Source organism: Penicillium lagena, assembly GCF_028827675.1.
Source record: "Penicillium lagena strain IBT 129212 chromosome Unknown utg000002l_segment0_segment0, whole genome shotgun sequence".
Lineage (NCBI taxonomy): Eukaryota > Fungi > Ascomycota > Eurotiomycetes > Eurotiales > Aspergillaceae > Penicillium > Penicillium lagena.
The window spans coordinates 2,698,258-2,715,443 of NW_026623223.1; the positions used below are offsets into that span (position 1 = coordinate 2,698,258).

General features: G+C 53.5%; 7 protein-coding genes across 7 annotated transcripts; 3 read left to right on the forward strand and 4 right to left on the reverse strand.

Moving 5' to 3' along the window:
• Positions 1–1,082: 1,082 nt before the first annotated feature.
• N7510_003864 (RNP domain protein) lies at positions 1,083–2,099 on the reverse strand (the record flags this gene model as incomplete). The annotated part of the gene is made up of 1 exon (XM_056975790.1): positions 1,083–2,099. One exon carries the CDS (start codon positions 2,097–2,099, stop codon positions 1,083–1,085), a length of 1,017 nt encoding a protein of 338 aa, XP_056835746.1.
• Positions 2,100–2,193: 94 nt separating this feature from the next.
• Positions 2,194–2,595, reverse strand: N7510_003865 (uncharacterized protein; the record flags this gene model as incomplete). Its single annotated transcript, XM_056975791.1, has 1 exon — positions 2,194–2,595. One exon carries the CDS (start codon positions 2,593–2,595, stop codon positions 2,194–2,196), a length of 402 nt encoding a protein of 133 aa, XP_056835747.1.
• A 338-nt stretch (positions 2,596–2,933) lies between these two features.
• N7510_003866 (NADP(+)-dependent, decarboxylating phosphogluconate dehydrogenase) lies at positions 2,934–4,931 on the forward strand (the record flags this gene model as incomplete). Its single annotated transcript, XM_056975792.1, has 5 exons — positions 2,934–2,950; positions 3,256–3,443; positions 3,505–3,956; positions 4,009–4,437; positions 4,491–4,931. 5 exons carry the CDS (start codon positions 2,934–2,936, stop codon positions 4,929–4,931), a joined length of 1,527 nt encoding a protein of 508 aa, XP_056835748.1.
• A 533-nt stretch (positions 4,932–5,464) lies between these two features.
• Positions 5,465–6,405, forward strand: N7510_003867 (anticodon-binding domain-containing protein; the record flags this gene model as incomplete). The annotated part of the gene is made up of 3 exons (XM_056975793.1): positions 5,465–5,595; positions 5,679–6,189; positions 6,262–6,405. 3 exons carry the CDS (start codon positions 5,465–5,467, stop codon positions 6,403–6,405), a joined length of 786 nt encoding a protein of 261 aa, XP_056835749.1.
• Positions 6,406–7,158: 753 nt separating this feature from the next.
• N7510_003868 (uncharacterized protein) lies at positions 7,159–10,113 on the reverse strand (the record flags this gene model as incomplete). The annotated part of the gene is made up of 1 exon (XM_056975794.1): positions 7,159–10,113. The coding sequence occupies one exon, from the start codon at positions 10,111–10,113 to the stop codon at positions 7,159–7,161; it is 2,955 nt and encodes a 984-aa protein (XP_056835750.1).
• A 454-nt stretch (positions 10,114–10,567) lies between these two features.
• On the reverse strand, positions 10,568–12,047 carry N7510_003869 (uncharacterized protein; the record flags this gene model as incomplete). Its single annotated transcript, XM_056975795.1, has 6 exons — positions 10,568–10,910; positions 10,972–11,031; positions 11,093–11,182; positions 11,234–11,462; positions 11,519–11,598; positions 11,659–12,047. The coding sequence occupies 6 exons, from the start codon at positions 12,045–12,047 to the stop codon at positions 10,568–10,570; spliced, it is 1,191 nt and encodes a 396-aa protein (XP_056835751.1).
• A 4,349-nt stretch (positions 12,048–16,396) lies between these two features.
• N7510_003870 (mRNA splicing protein SMD1) lies at positions 16,397–16,836 on the forward strand (the record flags this gene model as incomplete). The annotated part of the gene is made up of 2 exons (XM_056975796.1): positions 16,397–16,463; positions 16,532–16,836. Coding segments are annotated over 2 exons (372 nt in total), but the record flags the coding sequence as incomplete, so codon positions are not given.
• Positions 16,837–17,186: the final 350 nt, after the last annotated feature.

Below are 17,186 nucleotides of genomic sequence, written 5' to 3' on the forward strand. Positions count from 1 at the left end.
CGCAGATATGTTGTCAAAAGCAAGCAATCGAATCAAATCGTGTGGGATCGGAGGAACTCGTCATCATGTCGGAGGTGTGAGGGAAGGAGATATCGTAAATGGAGTTTCGTGTGTCGCTGTAGGTTCAATCGTCGTATGGTATGTAATGAAGCGCACCAAAATATATAGAAAAAAGCAAAATGACGTTGAGCTGCCACAGATTATCCCTCCTCAATACTCTCCTCATCAACAACCTTCCTGCGCGAGAAGAAAGCCACGTGGTTTTGCATGAAGTAGATGGCGAACGCGGCGATGGCAAGGACGAGGAAGAGCACGATGATGATGATCGCGATGGTGATGTTGCGCTGGACCATTGTTGCTGGTGGGAAGGAAGACTTGGGGTCTTCGCTTTAGATGGAGATTCTTTTTGTTTTTGTTTGATGGACGATGATGATGAGATGATGAATGGAAGAGAAGGGAGAAAAAGAGTATGTAGGATGAGATGAAAGGACAAAAAGCAGGATTGAAACCAGCGGTGGGGTGGGTGATTTGTACAACCCCAAGTGTGAAGCAAGTATGTACTTCGGGTAGTGCGACTCTCACTGAACACTGCTTTGTGTCTAACAACAAAACAGAGGATAGCAAGAAAACCCCGAAATGTAGGAGTAGAGTATGAACAGACGGAAAATAAAATAAAGGCGGAGAATTGGCGACCGCTGGAATGCGCCATCGGGGGTTTTTAAACATTCTCCCAGCCATGTGCTTTTCGACAGTTAGTCGGAGGCTGGGGATCTGGAGCTCCGGTGGGGCACGGGTTGCGGGTACTTGCGTACGAGCGCTAACGGTACAGGGCCGGGCGGTACCTGGTACCTGCTCCCTGCCCAACCAACGCAATATTAATGGGGCATGTGGTTGACCGTGTCAGGCAGGTTTTAATTCCTGGCTTGGTTTCAATTTGATCATCATCATGTTGTAGGATAGGATTAATTCATTGGGGATACCTATAGCGCAGTATATAGGCCCCTATACTCTAGTACGTAACATATAGTGCAGACACACTCACTGCGATCGCATTATTGAACCGTAAAACCAAAAGGCTCAGATTAACCCAAAATCTTCAAGCCGCCCTTCGTCTTGCCCGACTTCTTGATCCCGTCGTGCTTGGTCTTGCCCGACTGTCCACCCCGCCCACCACCGCCGCCACCTCCCTTCTTGCCATTCTTAGTGCTGGACGTCGGCTTGACTTCAGTGGTCGCGCGTCGCAGGAGAATCGGGTGAGACCCGATGTATTTTCCCTGCATCTCACGCGCAGCCTTGAAGTAGTCATCGCCATCACTGAAGCTCACAAATCCATACCCCTTGCTCTTCTGCGTGCGCTTCTCACGGATGACGCGCGCTTTCTGGACGGAGGTGTACCGCGCGAACGCCTTCAATAACGACTCATCGGTGACTTCTCCTGCGAGATTCCCCACGAACAGACGGAAATGCGCTGGGTCCCATTCCAACAACGTCGAGTCGTTCCACGATTGACCACCGCCGGCCCGAGAGACGGTCTTCTGCGACTCTGGCTGAGGGAGGGGCGTGCCTGCACCAGTCCCACTGGAGGGTGTTGCGCCCGTGCTGGCAGCGGGCTGGACTCGGGCGGTGCCTCTGCCCGCGGAGTCGTCACTGGGATTGGCATAGGCGCTCTGCCATTGGGCGATCTGGGCTTCGGTCTCAGGGTCGTAGCCATTCTTTCCAGTTGGCGTGGGACCGAAGGGGTTCTGAATATGGGGGACGGTCGGGCCGTATGTGTTGTCATTGTACTGGGGTTGTCCTCCATAATAGGAAGGACCGCTTTGGTAGCTTTGCGGCTGTTGCGGTTGTTGATAGTAATTTCCGTAGCTTGATGCCGGCGCCGCATACCCTGCTGGAGAAACTGGCGGAGCAGAGACCGCGGGGCTACTGGTGCGCTGCGGCTGGCTGGAGGAGGCTACGGAGCGTGGCGCGAATGCTGTGAAGGCGCTATAGCCCGAGGGGCGCGAGGACCCGCCATGACCCGACGAGTTGGAGGATGGGGGCGGGCGTGGAGGGAGTGACGAGGGCGTCTGTTTGAGACCTGGAGGAGGTGGAAAGGACATGATGAATGGATGCAACGAGACGGGTGGGAAATAGTAGTGTGCTGTTGGCAAGTAGCCGTCGCAACGTACCTTCAGGGCCTGACTGGCGCCGCAGTCATCTGCCAGACGTCACACCTGAGAAGGTCCCGAACCCTGGGGCACGGAGGGAGTGGTTGATGGGGTTGAAGCAAGCGAATCCCTGAGGGAGGTGATATGATGGTGGATTGCCAGAGTGATGCCCAGGTCCAAGATTTATTGATGAGTCAGCTAGGAATGACATAAGCACCGTGACATAAGCCAGATATTGTGGTGCCCCCACCCTAGTCCGCAAACGGTTAGCTCCAGCAGCGTTCGGTCGAGCAGTTTTTGGTTGCCAGAAGAGTTCACCGATGCATGGGATGAGCCTAGAAAATCCACTGGGAGTATTGGATCCCAGTTCGATACTTACTAGGAGTGACAGTTCCTCGTCCTCTCCAGCGACCACAGCGATGATATCTATACCACAGTGCCCCTCCATGCCCCGCCATCGTACCGAATGCATGGAACGGATGTAGATAGCCAAACGAAGTATGTAGTATTTACCGGCAGAAAGTGAGAGAATGCCCCGGAGTGCCGAGTGGGATGACCCGGACTGCTGTGCTCCTGTACCGGGTACTGGGCCTACACCGGAACAATAGCCAACCCAGAGCGGTACCCGGTACATTCCCCCACTACATGACGGAAGAGTTGCTCCGTCAGCCCGGTGACGTTCTTTTTCTTCCCCCTCCATCTTCTTCTTCGTTTCCTTCTTCTCTCCATTCTCCATCCTCACTTTTGCTCCCCTTTCACTCCACTCTTGCCCAATCTCCAAACATCATGGCTGAGCAAGCTGTGTAAGTTGTCCATCTCATGCCCCTCCTTCTATCGCTCTTGATTACATGCCCCTCCAATTATACCCCCAATCCTCCAATGGGTCGCTGTGTCCTTTTCCGGACATCTGAGCAGGCGTGGGGGCTTCTCTCATGGGCAATCCCATCATGTAGCGGCGTTGGATCAGTCAATACCGCCACAGGAGGGGACTGCCGACGAGAGAATCCCCCTCGACTCCCGGTTTCGGAACGGCACGGGATTGCTTCTACCCTATTCCCTGCTTTCAATTTACCCGGCTATTGACAAGAGAATTGATCGCTGACGCTAGCGCCCGTCTCGCCGGCATCGATGTCGGCGCTCCGGCGCATCCTATCCCCAGTGCGGATTTCGGCCTCATCGGTCTGGCCGTCATGGGCCAGAACCTGATCCTCAATGCTGCCGACCACGGCTTCACCGTTTGCGCCTTCAACCGCACAACCTCCAAGGTCGACCGCTTTTTGGCCAACGAGGCCAAGGGTAAGTCGATAATGCCTGCCAGGGCGCATTTAACATTAAAATGGCTGATGATTCTCTTCAGGCAAGTCTATTATCGGCGCCCACTCCATCCAGGAGCTGTGCTCCAAGCTCAAGCGCCCCCGCCGCGTCATGCTGCTGGTGATGGCTGGAAAGCCCGTCGATGACTTCATCGAGGCTCTCCTGCCGTTCCTGGAGAAGGGCGACATCATTATCGACGGTGGTAACTCTCACTACCCCGACAGCAACCGCCGCACCAAGTACCTGTCCGAGAAGGGCATCAACTTCGTCGGCAGCGGTGTCTCGGGTGGTGAGGAAGGTGCCCGCTATGGTCCCTCCCTCATGCCCGGTGGTAACGAGGCCGCCTGGCCCCACATCAAGGACATCTTCCAAAGCATTGCGGCCAAGAGCGACGGCGAGCCCTGCTGCGACTGGGTCGGTGACGAGGGTGCCGGTCACTACGTCAAGATGGTCCACAACGGTATTGAGTACGGCGATATGCAGCTGATTTGCGAGGTGAGTTTGCTTCAATGGGTGAGGCGAGATCACTACTAAATCTCCAATTCAGGCCTACGATATCTTGAAGCGCGGTCTGGGCCTGTCCTGCAAGGAGATCGGCGATGTTTTCGCCAAGTGGAACACCGGTGTCCTGGACTCCTTCCTGATTGAGATCACCCGTGATGTCCTCTACTACAACGACAATGACGGCACTGCGCTCGTGGAGAAGATCCTCGACAAGGCCGGCCAGAAGGGTACCGGCAAGTGGACCGCCATTAACGCTCTGGACCTTGGCATGCCCGTGACTCTGATCGGCGAGGCCGTCTTCGCCCGTTGTCTTTCGGCCCTCAAGGATGAGCGTGTCCGCGCCAACAAGATCCTCGGTGGCCCTACCCCCAACTTCACTGGCGACAAGCAGGCTTTCATCGACGACCTGGAGCAAGCCCTGTACGCCTCGAAGATCATCTCCTACGCCCAGGGCTTCATGCTTATCCAGGATGTACGTTTCTCAGCGCCCCCTTTTTTTCCTCTGACTGACCATTCTCTGTTTAGGCCGCCAAGGAGTACAACTGGAAGCTGAACAAGCCCTCGATTGCCCTCATGTGGCGCGGTGGCTGCATTATCCGCTCCGTCTTCCTGAAGGACATCACCAACGCCTACCGCACTAACCCCGACCTCGAGAACCTTCTGTTCGACGATTTCTTCAACAAGGCTATCCACAAGGCCCAGGATGGCTGGCGTAATGTGGTCAGCAAGTCCGCCCTCTGGGGTATCCCTCTGCCGGCCTTCACCACCGCTCTGAGCTTCTACGATGGCTACCGCACCAAGGACCTGCCCGCCAACCTGCTGCAGGCCCAGCGTGACTACTTCGGTGCCCACACTTTCCGCATCAAGCCCGAGTGCGCCAATGACAACTTCCCCGAGGGCAAGGACATCCACGTCAACTGGACAGGCCGTGGCGGTGATGTGTCGGCCTCGACCTATGTGGCATAAGCGCAAAATTGTTGCAACAAGAGAAGGGTTAAAAAAATACGAAATAGTATGATGTATTTAGATGCATGATTTGAATTGATTCCACCCCGGGGCAGTCCGGGGACGACGCAGTGTTGGTCTTTAAAGAATGTGTACATTTGTGTAGTACTTGAAGAGAATTAATGCCTGAGGCAGACGATGGCGTGACGCTAAACCATATTAAGCGCTGTGCAACTTCCCTCTCGATCACCTCCAATGTCCTTCGACCCGTCCAGGGCGCTTGACTGTCTACTATCTTCGGATTCATTTCTTTCTTCTCTCCTGCTCCCTACGCCCTTCCTCCTTCTCTCTCCCCCGCTCCGAGGTGTCGATCCAGGCCAAGCGTCCCAGACATTGGAGTCCGTCCCTCGTATATACGGGAGAAGCTGGTGGGTACTTCCAATGTCCTGAGCTTGCTGCCCGAGACTCGATCACCGCACACCACAGACCGCAGAACGTACCCGTGCTGCGGCATTGGGCTGGTCGTGCACACAGTCCCCACAAAGAGGTTGTCTATGGCAGAGAATAAACGCCAGAGCGTCGGAGTCAAACCGCCCACACAGGGATCTGCCAACCCATCGGCGAACGACATGGCCGCAACCATGGTGCCCTTGGAGGCTGCTCTGAGCGGCGCGATCGGTGCCCGGTGAGTTTTTTTGGTTTTTCTTCTTCTCCTTGACCAACAATTTGATCACCGGATAACTAATTGGTTGTGTCTGTCTGTCCCAGTGTCCGGGTCACGACCGCATCGCCCACCGTGTCCACCCTCGAAGGGACGCTCTTCACAGCGTGTCCGATAACCAACCTCGTCGCGATCAACGTCTCCCCCGCCTCCCCCACCGCAGACGCCAAGCAAGCCCAGAGCGGTGACTATCACGTCGTCCCCGTCTCGCGTATCCAGTCCTTCCAGATCCTGTCTCTCCCCCAATCCAACTCCTCCGAGTCATCCTCCTTCACCGACGCCCAGCCCACCATCCAGGCCCTCGATCCCCGTGCCCTGAAGGCCCGCGAGGCCAAGGCCATTGGCGAAGCGCACGACCGCGAGGCCCGTCGCGGCAAGGGCGTCACCCGCGAAGCGCAGGATATCTTCGATGCTTTCAGCCGTACCATGCCTGCGCGCTGGAATGCGTCGGATATCATCGTCGCTGATGCTGTCACTATTTCCTCACCCTACCGTGTCGATGATTGCCGGCCCTTGGTGGAGGGTGATACTGCGGCGCTGGCCCGCGTGCGCAAGGTGGTGAGTCTGCCTTCTTCTTTCTTTTTGTTTAATCGCAGTCCACGTTTCTAATTAACATGACGTGACTCTCAGCTTGAAATGGAGCGCAAAAAGATTGAACTCCGCAATGCGAGCGCTGCCATTGGCTCCACCGGTGCCTTCACCCGCAACGCTGGCTCGGCCCAGAATGCCGCTGCTACCGGTGTTGTATCGGGCGACCAGCGCAAAGGCGGATAGACTCGCGCAAGCTTGCCTGTCTGCAAATTATTCCCCAATGCAGGGGAAATGGGACGCTTAAAATGGATGCGAATGGGGTTGCTGTCTCCTTGGATATCGAGCATCACGGCAAAAGTGATGGTGCCGTATTCATCAGCGGTCGATTTGAATAACATCATGGAACGGAACGGAATGGGAGGAATGCAATAGGATATACCCTTGTTTGTGGCTTGAGAAAGAAATTTCGAGGTTGCAACGGGGTATGTTCGAAAAAGAAAGAGAGGAGGACACGCATCATACATGGCGGTGTGTCCGTCCGTCCGTCCGTCTCTGTTTCTTTTTCTAAATAGATGATGTCCTACTGGAGTGCTGGCGTGCAGTTCTCTGTTCTGCATTATTTTCATAGGTGTCTGTCTGTCTGGTCTCTGCGCGTGCTCGAAGACGGGGGATAGGGTCGTGCACTAAGAAATCACATCATTTGCTCTGACGATCTTGATCTTGACTCTCTTTTTGTACTGTGTAGATACGATTCCTTAGTAGATGTCCGTCTTTGCTACTTTGGGCTCTACTGAGCTCATTATCTGCGGGCAGAGCTACCTTGGTATGTATTATGCTTGGATAGAATGTGTAGTTCATGGGCCCGTCATCATTCCTTGATATGACTAGACTTATTGCCCCCTTGTGTGTATGTACATACGCTTGCAGTAACTAGTCCAGTCCCTATATCCAATTCAAATGTGATGTCATGCATTTCGTCTCGAGAAATTCATCTCATTATTCATTCCTCATTTTCCCACCTACCCCCTCTCCACCATGAATAACATCACACACCGTACCCACGAACCCCTCTAATCCAGACATTACGACAGTCCCCGAGGCAGAGGCAGAGGCCGGCGCCACAGCCGCAGAAGACGAAGACGAAGATGCCATCGAGATCCCTGGCATCACTAACACCCGCGACCCGGTTTCGACCCACTCGACGGAGGTGACCAGTGCGAACGTGATGCGGACGTCTTCTTTCAATGGCGCGGCCGATGCGGTGGCCGGGCCCGTAGCCGTGGCTGCAGGGCCAGTGGAGCTGGAGACGACCTTGCTGATATCTGTTGCGGAGATGCGGCGCATCGAATTGGCATTATGGTCGCTGCCAGACGACCAACGTTTTGTTACTTTTCCATTTCCATTGGCAGGAGTCCTATCTTGGCATGAAGTAGTATCGCCATCAAAATCAAAGAATTCAGGTTCGGAGGACGAATCCTGGTCTTCTTCATCGTCGTTGTCGTCTCTGTCACCGTCACCCGTGCCTGCGAGGGCCATGCAGACGACTCGGACTGTGGTACGGATATTGGAGATATAGGCTATAGCATTACCGCCCAGAAGCAGAGGCGGCGAAGTCGGGGAGGAGAATTCAGCCGCGGGGAATGTGGCAATGAAGCCCGTGTGGAAGGGCAATGATAACGTTGGAGGCAGCTGGGTCAGAGGGAGAGAGGCGGAAGTGGTGTGGAAATCAGACAGGACCATGCCCTTGCGGATGCGGCCAATACGAGGAGCAGCGCGGCCATTATTTTCGGTGGCGAGAGTGATGATTTCGATGCCGATTGTCCCGACTTGGTCTTCTATTAGTCGGTGGACGGGGAGGCGGAGGTCGCGAACGCTGACGACGCGGACGCGCTGCCATTTCGCTTGGGCAGCGTCCTTGCCCGAGAGGATGCTCTGTGCGAAGGAGGCTGAGAAGTCGCCGGATGGCGCCGGGCCGCTGCTGCGAGAGAGCGGGGGTTGTAGTGCTTCTCGCCCGGACTCGGAGGACGATGTGTCGACTGGGACTGGTCCGATCACTAGTTCATCTCCGATTGAGATGCTGCCGTGGCGGACTAGCCCGCATAGGACCATGCCGCGGTTTTCTCGACTGGTGTTGTCTGTAGTTCTGGAGTAGACTTTGGATGGAGGGATGGCGAAGACTTCATCAATGTCGAAGATGTTGGCAGAAGGGCGGGTTGTTGCAGCGGATTTGGTGATGCGAAGAGCTCTCTGTGATGACCGCGAGGGGACGGGCAGGTATCGAAGGAAAGCATGGAGTTTTCCTATCCCGGTACCATCGACAGCACTGGTCATGATTATCGGGACGACGTGAGACCAGTTCCCATTGGCGGCAGCGATTGACTTCCGTGCTTCGTTGCTGTCCATGGCGCTGACGTGCTGCAAATCAAGCAGCTTATCTCCTGCAGGCGACGCGGGAAGCATTGCAGGCTTGCGGCCTGCAGTTTTAAGTGCAGACAGAACCTTGGCGAGGTTGTCTCTCAGCCTGCTCCGAGAGGCGACATCCAGCTTGGTGATCACGATCAAGATAGGCACCTCTAACTTTAGGCAGAGTTCCAGGTACGCCAGACAGAGATCAATCTCCGCGGCTTGTTCCGTTTCACCTTCAGGCTCATCACCGCAATTGGCAGGGATGCAGAGCATCACGTAGTGAGGGGCCCAACTGACCAAGCCTCGTAGCGTGGACTTCAGATACCGAACAGAGCCCGGAAGGTCAGATACAAAGGCCAGGCGGCCTCCGCGTGCAGACGCGTGGATATCATTCCACGCGGTGACATTGCCCGACGCATAATTGACCACGGTGGGCGGCTCCTCAGCCGAGTATCCAACTAACTCCTGCGCGACGGAGCTGGTGATCCCCGAGGATATTTCATGGCGATGTTTGAGAAGGCTCAATCGACTCTTACCCCTTCCATTGTCCAGCAGTGATGAGGTCAGGGTGCCCAGCAGTGAGGACTTCCCCGCAGTACTGGGCCCGGCAATGGATATTCGTATTTGCTCGGTGGTAGAATAGTCTTCTTCAGATATGGGCTGCGGCCCCGATCCTATAGTAGTATGCTCGGGATTCTGGTTGGCCTGGATGGGTGAAATGTTGTAAAAATCGAGATCAGGGGTCACAAGGGCCTCCGCGACCCAAAGACTGTCGGCGTGATTCTTAGCCGGGTCCTCTGGCTCTGTCGGCGAATCCTCTGCCCATTCGCACTTCCCTACAATGACTCGGCGGAGAATTTCGACCCTACAGCCGAGACTCGCGGCCATGGCTTGCAGGTTCGTCACACTCTCGTCCAGCTCATCCTGGGCGAGGCCGACGAAGGTCCCATCGTCGGCAACTCCAATCTCGTACAGCGCGCCCTGGCTCTCTTCAAGCCCGGGGAGGAGACGAGCAGGTTTGGGAGGCACGCCTAACCTAGGCGTTGCTTCCGGCAGAACGGGAATGACCAAATCGAAGGTCGTGGACGAGTGGAAGGGCGACGACTGTTGTAGCCGCCACAGCAGCTGTGTCGTTAATCCCTGTAGCCGTTGCTGCCGACTCTGCGACGACTTGGCTTGCATAGGTCTTGGGGTTGCGTCATAGGTTGGGGACGCCGAGATGGATGGCGCCGGCAGACTGGTGCGGGAATGGTACGACCCCGCGACTACACGTCCAGTAGACATGGACAGATACGGCCGGCGCGGACGGAGCAGAAGGTGGAGTTTGTACTCTGTAGGACCTTCCTGGGGCTCTGGTTCCAGTTTCGTAATCCCATAGTCCGACAATGAGTCCGGATCCGCACTGTCCAGGATGGTGGTGGAGCGCGTGCGGATCGCGAGACCTCGACCGCCGGCTGGGTTGACCTGGGGAGTCGACGTCCCCGAGGTGGACCACGGAGATGAGACCCGCGGAGGGTCGGGATCATAAGTAAAGATCGAGGCCATCGTTTGAACTCCAATTGAGCCGCGTTTCAGTTACAAAGAATGGCACGCAGTATGGAAAGTACTTCAGGGTAATAACAGCTGAACTGGGGATAATAAACAAGCATAGGGGCCACGATTCGATATTGTTATAAGAGTAGCAGGGAGAAGAGGCATTCTTGCAACCATGAGAGAATGCAGGAACAGTAGAGAGCAATGACTGATGCTGTCGTTCGTTACAACGGTGGAGTTGAGTCACGGCGGGTCAGGTGAAGAGTTGGTGCCTGAGGCCATATACACGTGCATGATCTGATAATTGTAGTTGGGTATGTACAGTTGGAAACTCCCTCCGACGGGCAATGATTATGTACTGGCTGATTTCTCCCAGAGAAATCTCTATCCAGAGAAGAACGGAACTTGAGTGAAAAGCAAATGGAGCGCCTCAGACAAAAACAACCAAAGCACAACCTGCTCCATTCTACTCGGTGGAGGACTCCCGGCCTCCGCTTTTGCATTTGCCCTGCGCAACGTGGATGTTACGTGCTGTCGTGCGGGTGAACACAGCACCACAGATTGGACATTCAGCCTTGGCCACCACGCCGGACTTCTCGCGCTGGTGTCGTAGCAGGTTGCTAAAGGTCGAGAACTCGCGCCCGTTACAGCCATGATCCCAGCATTGCGGGCGAGGGCGCGAACTAATCACTCGGACCTGATGCTCGGGCTCGGATGCAGGAGGTACTGAGTCTGGTGACGAATAGAGGGACTCGTTGGACACCAGCGAGGGTGGTTGAGAGCTAACAGGCATAGACGGGTGTGAGGATCTATTTTGTCGTTTCGGTCAGTGGACCATTCTACCTTGCGGTGGGAACGGAATCGACTCACGGGATTGAAGGTGCGTCAGGGAGATAGTAGGCAGGTTGATTTATCATATAAGGAGAGGAGCTGTGAGACAGGTTAACGGCCTGTCTTGAATGGCTAATGGTGTAGAGGCAACTCGACTTACGAGGTCATCATTGGTTGCTCACTTAGAGGGGGAGTTCCCGGAGCAGAGTGGGTAGAGTGAGCGTGGAACGGCCGGGCCACAGCTGGACTGCTGCGAAACGATTTAGTCTTCCTCCTTTTGGACCGCACAGGGCCAGCATACCTTCGTGACTGATTCTGTCGGCCTGCATAGCCGGGCGATGCGGCCAGGTACGAAGCGCCCTGGGAATCTTGAGGCGGTGGGTAGCTGTGCATCGCCCCGTTTGGGTGTCCATTATAGCCGCCAACGGAGAAGCCATTGGAAGGATAAGATTGAGGATGAGGGAAATGTTGATTCATATGGCCTGAAGGAGGTTGCAAGGGCTGAAAAGGACGGTTCGCCCACATATAGTCTGGAGCCTGTCAGCGGATGCCTTCCACAACCCAATCGAACAAAGGGTGGTCTTACTCTGGGGATTCGGCTGCATTGGGCCGGAGAAGTAGGGATCTGATGCGACGGCCATCGGGTAAGTGATTCCAAGACCGTCTCTGCGTTGATAGTTGGCACGAGCCCTTTACTGACGAGATGAGTTTGCAGGGCTTGCTTACCGAGGGGTTTCAACAGACGATAGCTGCTGCTCCCTGGCAGGATGAGAACTGTCAAGAGATAGCTGAGCAGATAAAGACGAGTCTAGGCCAAGTAAAGAGCTGCTCGTGCTCGAATTTAACGAGGACGTTGACCTCTGCGGGTGAATTGAGGCAGGAAGCGATCGACTTGATACAGAGCCACCACCTTGCACAGCAGGGACGGGCCTATTGACCGGCCACGAGGAGCCCGGGATCTGGAGCTCCTGTTGAAAGACAGGTGATGTGGAGTCAATCAGCGTCGGCGGATACGCGACAGCTGGTGGAGAGAGTGGGTGGTCCTTTGACAGATCCTCCGTAGGGTTCCTGTTCTGAGATGAGGGATACTGTGAGCTTGAGTCCCCGGGAAACATTGGGATGTCCGGACCCATCAAGGAGACCCAGGATTCCGAAAAGATGGAAGAAACGATATGCGCAGGGATGGGATCGAGGACAGAAAGGAGGCAGAACGAACATACAGTTCGGTTTACACCAACGCAGCGCGATGGACGACACAAGGCTTTTTGTTCGTGTAAGATGATAGTCGGGCACTCTTTTTTTACAAAAAGGGCGCATACAATAAAGAAAACTTTTTCTTGACTGGGGAGATAACTAGGAAAACGCCCCGAATTAAAGGAAACGAAGGAGAGAAGAAGAACCAGTCCCCGCAATGATCTGACCCCAGTTGGGCGACGGCCACGTTTGGTCGGTCCACTACGAGTAAAAAAGGGCAAACCAACAGCTTCTAGAACGTCGTTAAGTGGTCCTTTTGGTCAAACCGGGGCCAACCTATGACGAGTCATCGTTGCTGAACCCTCCTTTCCTGGTCCATGGCGTTGCCCATCTTTCGACCCCTTTGACCATGTTCATGCCATTCTAATTGACCGACATGTACACGACACTCTCATGATCTTCACCATGTGGGCCTTCCTGCCATGCTTGCCAGAGGCGGGATTTATTTGATTTGATTTGATTTGATTTAATTAGCCCCCACAAGTTGACAATTGCCCGTCGAGGGTCGGTCCAGGCCGGATTGAGAACTAAGCTAGAGGGATTGCGGGAGACTCTGGGGCCAGGGCGCATAATGATCCTGAGCGTCCAGGGGAGCTTTCTGCGTGGGCATTTTAGCCCCATTTTTACCACCAATTTACCAAAATGGGGCACCTCTTTACTTGGGGGCCATATGACGACGGGAAGCCAGGGACGAGTTAAGTGGCTGGCTCAAGGGCCCAAAATTAGCTGGTTATAATACGTTTTGGGAATAATTCAGTCCCGGTAATATGTTCCGGCCATTTTCCCCTGTCTTGTCTTAGTTGTTCGGCCCCCACGAACATTGGCCGTTGTTGGCGGCGTCGGAATGAATTTGGGCCATTATTATCTCCTAAACCGCCACGCGGAGATACCTAATTGTACCCACAAAAGTTTCGGTGCCGATCTATCTGTACGGTTCATCTCTTAGTTAATGCACAGGTTAAGTTAAGACAAGGCTTTTAAACCTTGCGGCATCTACTGGGCATCCTAGTTAATCGTTACTTCAGATAACTCTCCCTGTTGACACGCCCAGGCGGTGGTGCCGGCAACAATGGTCCCCCAGAGACGGGTGGACGGTCAGAATGGCGCGAGTAGTCTAGCCACCACACCCAGAGTGCTGGGCTCGGCGCCCAGGTGGTCGCGTCATGGCCTCTTTTTAGACCAAGAATTCAAGCTCACGGAGAGTTAGAGGCCGGTAATGTGCAAGGTCCCGGCGGTCCGGTACCGAGAATAGCGTCTGAGCAACAGGGTGCATACAATTGCATTTAGTGTGCCGAAGTGCTTCTCAGTTAAACGAGCTAGTCACTAGTAAAGATGCAAAGTAGGAGAAGGAAGAGAGCGAGCTATGTGTATTCCGCCAATCCCTACTTAGTTTGAGGTTGAAGAGCAAAGGATGATTACGCTGTTTTAACGCCAGGGCAAATTCTCATTCGGTGCCAGTCCCTTGGCACCCAACTACCGCTTTTTCACCTGCATCATCCCTGTTGGGCCATGCTGCGAAGGATTCTGATCGTTTTTCAGGAACGGCGCTGCCTGGATCGACTGGCTCCTCTCTCAACAGCCCGGGTTCACGCATGCATTGTGCGAGAGCGAGAAATGCTCGGGAGATCCATTCCTCATTGCCCAAGGTCCGCTTCGGACTACTGTCACCTCGCCCCTCTGGTTCTGGGGCCAATCGCGGGCTTGTCCGAGATGACTCCCCCTGTCTCAATTCCATGTCGGAGAACAATTTTTCAGAAACGGCTCCAAGCAATTGATTTTTTTTTCTTCATTTCACTCGCAAGAAGAAAAAATTCCGACACCCTTGCTGATCCTACCGGGCGGCGCCTAGGTTTTACTACTATTGAATTGTCCACAGAGAGCCGAGTAGCCTTGGTTTTTCGCAACGGTCTCCTGACTCAAGGAGTGGATAAACCAGTAGAGGAGCCTGTTAGCCGCGGGGCTATTTCACCGAAATAATATGCACAACTGGCTCGTCCACCGTAGTACATCGAGGAAATACTGTTTCAAGTAACCCGACTAGGAGAAGCGGGTACTTTATTTGGGGTCGAGGGGTCGGTGGCATTTTCGGCCTTGCCACTCTGCCCTTCCCAGCCTTGCTCGCAATCTCGCATGGCAAGGCGTTCAGATGAAGATATTATCAACAGTAACAAATCCCGAGCGCATATCCCATAGATGGGATGATATACCATGGAGAACGAATGTCACTGGGGCCCGCGAATGCTCAAGAGCAGATCATTGCTACTCCGCCTACGATACCACCAACCGCGTGATTGATAGGAGTGCCATCCCAATGAAAAACATGCCGATCCATATCTATTATGCTAGGCCCGATGTAACAGACGGCCATGGGGCGGGTACCGAACCCGGTCTGCCAGATGTCAAGATTCTGAAAATCTGACACAGGTAGCCAAGGGAGGGGACTGTTGGACTTTTTTCACCGCCATGGCGCCCTTGAAGCGCCCTAGCAGCGCCCGATGAGGTTGTTGAGCCTGAGACTCGATCAGGGGCTCTATTACTCCTGATGACATCAACGCCAGGATACTACGGTATGTATGGCTTGTTGGGCAACTTTCGGAAAGGATTATTGGAGCCGTCCTGTTTATGCATCGCTCCAGTCACCGCTGCCCCATGTGAAGATCACGGAATCCTTTCAGGATCCATCGGAGCGAGCCCCTCTTGGCGTGGCTTTTGTTGCCCTCCAGAAGGATTCAGTCACGCGGCAGCCAGTCAGAGTGAAGCAATCGGCGAACAGTCTGAAAGCACCCACTGTCACTGGTTGATTTGGGGCGACTCTTTCAGGGCAACTGTTTTTTGCAAAGTACATAAACCAGGTGTTGGTGGCTGAACGCCATCGTTACCGATCTAGACAAACCAGAAACACGGATGCTCCGTCCCAACCGGACTCAAGTTGCTACTTCTGCGGTCTCACTACCGCATTGCAGGCGCTAATCATTAGTGTCATTGTTCTAAACAGTCTCGGATCCGGCAGGGGCTAACTAGTGTTCTAGATTCATCATCGTGCCTTGTCGTTGTCATACTAGTAGTCCACTATAGATTGTTCCATCTGTCGTCTCGCACAGTCAAGTTTAACCAGTTCTAGTTCCTGCCTTTTACCATGTTCAATTGCCTACCGAGAAGTAAAACAAAGCGGATTGAAAGAAAGGCATTCATGGTTGAAGAGGCTCGTAATTAAAGGCATTGTGTCGTGTTCATAATGGCAGTTGGCCGATCCGGAGTCCGAATCATAACCTCGTATTAACAACTTAGAATATTTTCTTGAATTCGAGTCCGCGATAAGCGCTGGTAAAGTTTTGCAGCAGTCTGTTAACACTACTACTGAATAATAATGCGGCTGTTACTCGCGTATCCTTTATTATTATAAAAATCACTTGACATGTTTGTACAACCGTTTCCGCCAGGATTAGTTATCAATAATAATTCTCGTCGGTTCAGGGTTTCCTGCGGGGTTATACGACTGCTCAGTATTATTGGTCTGCCAGCCGACCTAATAATTAACCACACTCCGGGGGAACGGCCCGTGTACTCTGTACTCCTACTTCTATCCCCAATCTACCCTCCTAGCTGACCTCCACGGCCAATAATTTCTCAATTGGTCCTTATCTAAAAGTACCGGTTTCAAATCACTGAGCGAAGCGAAGGTTGGGGTTTATCTTTATATAATTTCGATCCACTTACGTTGAAATAACTCTGTCGAGGGTTGAGAACAGTACTATCCAAAAATGAATGTTTGGGTTGGCAAACAAACATATGTGACCGTATCAACACAAAGGCCAATATGTAATTATATGTTGACAGCTATTAAAATAGTAGCCTCATTGGCAGTAATATTGTTAGTATTCTGCGTACTTCTGTTTGGTGCTCATGTCCACATGAATTCACTCACGTGATGTGTTTGCGGTCATGTGACCTGGCGGATTCTCTGCGGTCCAGCATCACCAGAACCACACAATTTCATTGCACTCGAACTTCTCTACCCCAACCAGCCTGTTAGCTTCTTGCTGACAATTCAATTCACTTCTTCATCGTCAGAAAGTATTTTGGGGCTGCGACATTCAGAAAAAAACATCCAAGATGAAGCTCGTCCGGTACGTGGTTTCCCTGTCGAGCTTGCGCGACGGACATTAGCTTCGATGCGCGCATCTCACCACACATTTTGTTCTTGCCAGAGACTAATGTTACTACCAGGTTTTTGATGAAATGCGCCAATGAGACGGTGACGATTGAGCTGAAGAATGGTATTCCTTCCATCCCGCCCAGAACCAAGCAATGATCTGTCTATCTGACTTCGGATTTCTGAAAATAGGCACCATCCTCCACGGCACTATCACGTCCGTCTCCCCGCAAATGAACACTTCCCTGCGCACCGTCAAAATGACCCCGAAGGGCCGTGATCCCGTCTCGCTCGACACCATCAACATCCGCGGTTCAACAATCCGCTACTACATCCTGCCCGACAGCTTGCCGCTGGACACCTTGCTCGTGGATGATGCACCCAAGCCGAAGAACAAGGCGCGCAAGGAGGTAGACCGTGGCCGCGGTGGTCGCGGTGGTGGGCGCGGCGGTCCACGAGGACGCGGTCGTGGCCGTGGTCGGGGCCGTGGTTTCTAAAGTCAGGGTTGCAATGCGGCGTTTTTGTTTTTCTATTGTCGAATTCTTTTCTGGGGGTTAGTTGTCTTCCAATCCATCTTGCATGATCATGGGATATTATTCTTCTGTTGGGGCTTCTTCCGACTTTGATGATAGGGGAAAAGCAAAAGAGCAAATAGTTTTCTTGCTGATTTGAGTTGGGCGAAAAGACTAAGATCGGTAAAGACAGTGGAGGCTAGGAGATTACAGACCAAAAGATATCGTTTGCGATGTCTTCTCAACTTCAGTCGAGATGGCATCTACTCGTTTCTTGGAGGGGCTTGCTTGGCCACGAGTGATTAGCCTTCCGTGCACCGCAAAGAGTAGCAGAG